We start from the raw sequence: 6,406 nt of genomic DNA on the forward strand, positions 1-6,406 counted from the left end.
TCCATGTTGTGGCATGGCTACATAACATTCTAAGGAATATACAGACCACATTTTATTTATCTATTCATCTACTGATAGATAACTGGGTTGTTATTCCCCTTTAGTTATTGTGAATAGTGCTGCAATGAACACTGGTGTAGAAGTTTCTATTTTCTATTTGTGGCCTTGCTTGAAAAACAAAATAAATTGCTAAAAAGTTTCTTACCAAAATTTGTCTGGTAATTTGAGTAGTGATTTCTTTGGCATCCAAGAGAACTGATGGTGGGAGTGATGATACTTCTGCAGCTTTTAATCCTAAAATTATATAAAATAAAAATATAGGGCTTCAGTATAATCATTGCTGGTATTATATTTGTTTCAACTAGAGTTAATACCTTCTTCACAGATTTAAATTTCCCTTCTATAGGCATTTCTGAATTACCCAACTACTCTCAAAATTAAATTTACCAAAGCTTTTGGGGACAACGTAGCTATTATTAGATTTAATAACTTCTCCAAGACTTTTATGGAAAATTAGAATATGAATTACTACCTCTGAGATAGCAGGAAAACATGACAGGGAAAAAAAAAAAGAAAGAACAGGAAAGGAAAAAAGGCAATTATAATAATATTAAAAATTCTACTACAAACACAGCTGGCTAATAGAAGGTCAAAGAATATGGATCTTGCAGGCAAGGAAAATGTCTAGTAATAGAAATTACCCTATACCTGGATGTTCGCCTATCTAGCAGATCAGTGACAGAGGGCTTTATCAGAAGATGAAGTGGTGCATGACTACTCTTTACGCAAATTCAAAAACCAACTTATTTTTACATCTTCAAATCTTTTTATTGGATAAACAACATACGCTTTCTACTTTGTGCCAACAGTTTATAGTATTTATTGCTTTAGAGACAATAGAAGCAACACTAACAATTATTGAGAGGTTATTAATTGTAAGTTACTATGATAGGAATTTTGTATTTAATTATTCACTTAATGGTCACAATCCAACATATGGAAAACTCTCCCCCATTTTATAGATAATGAAACTGAGGCATATGAAGATTAAACATCTGGTGAAAATAAGTTATCTAGTTGATTTCCCATTTCAACAGAAAAACAAAGGTACTTTGCTTTTTTTACAAGCATTAAATCCATAGATAAAATAATTTTTGGAATTTTACAGGTATAGATCAATTGGAGATTCTTGAATCCATGAGATTTTACACATATCATATATGATTTGATAGAAAGTATTTAATAAAGTTTAAGCATACTGTATGGGTAATACAATCTCTTTAAGATTTTGAATCTAATTATCAAGTGTATTGACCAACAGAGAAAGAACTCTGTTTAAACGTGTGTAAAAAATATATAATTTTTTATTTAATATAACTAAAAAAACCAAACTCTGACATCGAGTTGATTCTGACTCACAGTGATCCCCACTGAGTTTCTGAGGCTATAAATATCTTTACAGTAGACTGCCTCATTGGCTCCCGCAGAGCAGCTGGTAGGATTGAACCGCTGACCTTCTCATTAACAGCCAAATGCCTTACTCACTATGTCACCAGAGTCCTTAAACTTGCAAATATAAACTAAACTACATTTTTCTAAGGATAGAAACTTATACTTTCTAGGGCTTTTACTTGCCATTATAATTCTACATAGTAACTGGTTCATAACAATTAAAAATTAAGCTTGTTGTTGTTGTTGTTGTTGTTATGTGCCGTCGAGTCGCCCCCGACTCATAGCGACCCCTCCTTGGGTTTCCGAGGCAGTATCACTACGGAAGCAGGATTGCCCAACCTTCCTTCCGAGGAGTGGCTGGTGGGTTTGAACCGCCAGCCGTCTGGTTAGCAGGCAAGTTTCTTAGCCACTATGCTATTAAGCTTAACACACATAAAATGTGAGTTTGAAATATGGAAAACACAACCTTGGAGCATATAAACACCTCAAAGAATAAAAGGGAAAGTTGCTTAGACTAACAGCTAAGTAAAAAGAAAAAGAAAATTTGTCTTAGGAGTATATGTAGTATCTGAAAGCATAAATACATTATAAGCATAAATATATAAATATTTCAAAATGTAATACCATAATTTTTTTCTTCAGTGAGTCCCTTAGAAAGTTTGTAGGTATACAAGATTGTTTCTTTATTTCTTGAGGTATTTTTTACATGTTGAACTTCAAAATGCATGTTTTCCACATTAGGATACAGGACATCCAAATGGCATAGTTCCAGAAAATGTGTAGCAAACAGTGTAAATGCCTAGAAAATATAATAGACAGTGACTATCATTACTTTCAAAATTAACTAGAAAATTCTATTTAACTATTTAAACAACAATTTTGGCCTAATTCTCTAAGTAGTTTGGCAGAAATGCAAAAATATAATTCATAACTTAGAGGTTAAAATGGTCAATTGATTTTAATGTATTTTGAAAATTTATATTCAAAGAAGGAAAATGTTACTATGTTCTGATAAATACATGTATGCTACATTACTGAAAAGTTTACATATTTAAAAATATAATCCTAAGAACTGTATCTGGAGATATTGAAAAGATGAAGTTTACCAGAAATAAAACTATATGTACTAAGACAATCATTTATTAGAAAGGTAACCCACAAAAAAAACCTTAATATTTCTCTCGAGTTTTAAAAAATTTTACTTTAAAATTAGCTTCCCACCTCATAAGTAGTTTCTGGGAAGTGGATTAAATGGATTATCTTAGATATTTGAAATTGCAAAGGTCTTTAATTTTTAGATTTGCATTGGTTAAGTCCTTGAGGGGAGAAAAAAAATGGGAAAATTTGTTCTCAAATTTTAATAATCTACTGGGGAGTTTGTTAAACATGAAAATTCTTGGTGCTCATCTTTCAAAATTCCCAATAAGTAGCTCTAATGACGGGTCCCAGGAATCTGCATTTACCATAAGAACTTCAGGTGATTTTTTTGCATGTGGTCCAAGTGATTTACAATCAACACATGGTTTCCAGGTCAGATGTTACTGAAGTAGATATAGATTTTAATAACTGGTTATGTTTTATGACATTACCATTGAGAAACTAAATAGGTAATCAGTAGGAAATTAAAATACTAAGATATTAAAAAGTAAAGATTTGACTGACAAAATGGCTATCAACCACGAATGGTGTGTGCAGAGGAAAGCAAGAGCTATGTATATGACAGAAAAATGAAAAATTTCAACTCCCTACTCAACAAATCAATAGGGGTATAAGAATAAAACTAAATTTATAAAGCAACAGGAAAATATTTTAAAACTCAATAAACTATTAAGCCAAGGACCATGTTCAACAAACTAATAAGGTTTTAACTTTAACAAGTAAAAGATGCATTTTATTTAGGTGAGATATTCTGACTGACTCACATAGATTCAGAATTACAAAGACTAATGTTATCTATTAATATTACTTTGGATTCATCACATAACTTTAAGTATAAAATAAGATTTTTCTCATTTATATAAGAAGCCATTACGTTCCTTCATTTAAGATTAAAAAAACCTTCATGATGGAGGTATTTTAAGATTCTTTAAAGATGAAAAATATTTTTATTTACATTTTTTTCATATTGGTATATATTTGATCATCTAAAAATATATTTTACATTTATCTTAATAGAACAAAAATCATAGGTTGCTTTAGAAGAAAGTATACTCAATTTGTGAAAAAGACTTTTCTTTAAAAAGAAGAAAATTTCAGTTAGGTCATTTCCCCTAAAATGACTTAAGATTATTTGTGCTTTTTTACATGTTATTACATCATCACCACCACCACCCACTGCCATCAAGTCAATTCTCATAGCAACCCCCATAGGATTTCAAATCTTGACAGAAGAAGACTGCCTCATCTTTCTCCCAGAAAGAAGCTGGTGGGTTTGAATGGCCACCTTTTGGTTACCAGCCAACTCCTTAACCACTGTGCCATCAGAGCTCATACTCAATGTTATTACACTAAGAGGCTATTAATGAAATGCTTTCATGGTTTGCTATTTAACTGATTAAAGTCTGGCCATTTTTATATTATTTATACTTCTTGATTTCCTCCTTTCCTTATCTAGGTCATGGTATCATACTATTCATTTCCACTTCTACCAAAAATGAAGTAACAAGAATATAAATCCTCTTGTATGTACTTACTTCTTGTAATTGTTGAAAAAGCTATCTGTGAAGTACACACAAAATATATAAATGTTAAATATATAAAGCCTGTATCAAAAAAATGACTTAAACTTAATATATTAAAATAAATACATTTAATACATTCAAAATAAATAGGGAAGATACCTTTAAGCTCAGCAGATATTCACAAATAGCATAACAAATTCCAATTCCTTCTTCTGTATCCGTACCTCTACCAAGTTCATCAATTAATATTAGTGATTTGTCATTAGCATTATGTAGAATATATGCTACCTGAAAAATATCATCTTAATATTATTCACTGTAACCAAATACCTAATACTGTCATTAAAAAATGACATGAGAAATGCAGTTTCTTTATTAATCAATCTGAAATATATTTTTATAGACAAATCCTGTTGAGCAGAAAATGACACATTGCTTTTCTTTCTAAACATCTCATGACTAATAATTTAAATAGTAATAGGTTATGTGGATTAAAATATGCATATGCAAATGTACATGACAAAACACAGAGTAAAAAACTATAGCTATTCTTCACTTATCTACATGGTTAAGTTCCAAAGACCAGGTCATAATGGGAAAACCAGTGTTAAGTGAAAAGAGGATGAACACATCAGATCACAAAATGAAGAATGACTACATCATTGCATAACTGCCAACCCACTGAGAAACACGTTCCAACCAAGTTGACACATAAATTAACTATCATAGCCAGTGTTATTCTGGACTCACACCTCAGCATTTGTTACTTCCAGATGTACATCATTAATATGCAAAATAGTCAGACATATTATACTGTTGTCATAAATGCATAATGTTGGATAACAAGACATTCAATAAGTGAGGAATAGGTGTATTATCTAAATATTGACCCTTAAGCAAAGTCCAATAACAGAAAGCTATGAATTACATCTTTAAATAAAGCACAAAGATAGTCATTTTATTCTCTGCAAATGACAAGCCAATTGCTGTCAGAAAATACTTAAGATAATCTCATATTTATTTATTTATTTTAATTTTTTTTATTGTGGTAAAACAAATATGTGTGACATTTTCCATTTTTCTTATTTTTATGTACACAATTTAGTGATGTTAATTACATTCACCATGTTGTTCAACCAGCACTACTACTTAAATGCTGCCCTTTTGATAACGTATGCTTATATAATAGAGTTTACCTACCTGGTATAATTGTTCACCTTGAAGGCCTACTGTTTGGCTGATAGCCATAGAATGAGTTCAGTTCCAGCCCCAAAAGGGTGACTAGTGGCCATGGTCTTAGGGCTTTCACTAGTCTCTATAAGACACTAAGCCTGGTCTTTATTATGATTGCGTTTTGGTCCACATTTTTCACCCTATCCAGGATCTCCTATTTTTGATCTCTTTCCGAATGTTGGCAGTGGTAACTGGGCACCATCTAGTTCTTCTGCTCTCAAGGTCATATAGGCTGAGGTTCCCATGGTCCACTGGTCCCTTGGATTAATTTCCATGAGTCTTTGATTTTCTTCACTCTTCTTTGTTCCAGACGAGAAGTAACAAATTCCTTCATCTTAAATGGCTGCTCACAAGCTGTTGAGACTGTAGTCACTACTCACCAAAGTAGTATGTAGAACAAGGTTTTTGTGTAGTATGTTATACCACTTGAGCTTGATGTCCCCTGAGACCATGGTCCCAAGCCCACAGGTCCAACAACTCGCTTGATCAGCATGGTTGACTGTTGCTAAGAAGTTATCCTAACTTTGCCCTCTGTTCTATTTATATGGGCATTCTTAACACAGAGACAAATACATATGTAGAAATATTGTCTGCCAAACTTATATATGGTCATGGGTATACTTCCTTTTGCCTAGACATACCTGATGATCCAGCCTGTCTACCTATGTATCCACCCATGGATTTATGATTGTTATTACTGAAAATGAAGTATTGTATATGTAAAAATATTTACTTTTGTTGTCTGTACCTCTTGTGTAGCTCTCTGTGTCTTCTTTTTCCTTAGTGTTATTCTGTTGGTTACTCGCTTTTGATATATCATCTTTCCCTTCACTCAAATCAATACTTTTGTTTTACCTATCTAGCAATTTTCCCTCCCCTCCTCTCCCATCCCTGGTAACCAACAAAGAAAGTTTCCTTCCATATATAAACCTTTATTGACTTTTTACAATAGTAGAATAATAATAACAGTCACTAGTGCTCAGACGGCTCCCTTGTTACCCTCCCGAGAGGGACCGGGTCTCCGGGAGCAAGGTAAGCAC

The 6,406-nt window shown here is 32.4% G+C and overlaps 1 protein-coding gene across 1 annotated transcript in view; it reads right to left on the reverse strand.

The window, feature by feature from the left end:
- Positions 1–6,406, reverse strand: part of MSH4 (mutS homolog 4) — a 228,115-nt gene that overhangs the window by 13,804 nt on the left and 207,905 nt on the right. Inside the window, exons 17-19 of the mRNA XM_007958126.2 lie at positions 4,293–4,421; positions 2,077–2,251; positions 206–294 (exon numbers count right to left, since the gene is read on the reverse strand). Coding sequence (XP_007956317.1) covers positions 206–294; positions 2,077–2,251; positions 4,293–4,421 — 393 coding nt within the window. The remainder of the gene's footprint in view (positions 1–205; positions 295–2,076; positions 2,252–4,292; positions 4,422–6,406) is intronic.

The sequence above is a fragment of the Orycteropus afer genome, unplaced genomic scaffold (genome assembly GCF_000298275.1).
Source record: "Orycteropus afer afer isolate SDZICR_OR568_19922 unplaced genomic scaffold, OryAfe1.0 scaffold00856, whole genome shotgun sequence".
In the NCBI taxonomy this organism is placed as follows: domain Eukaryota; kingdom Metazoa; phylum Chordata; class Mammalia; order Tubulidentata; family Orycteropodidae; genus Orycteropus; species Orycteropus afer.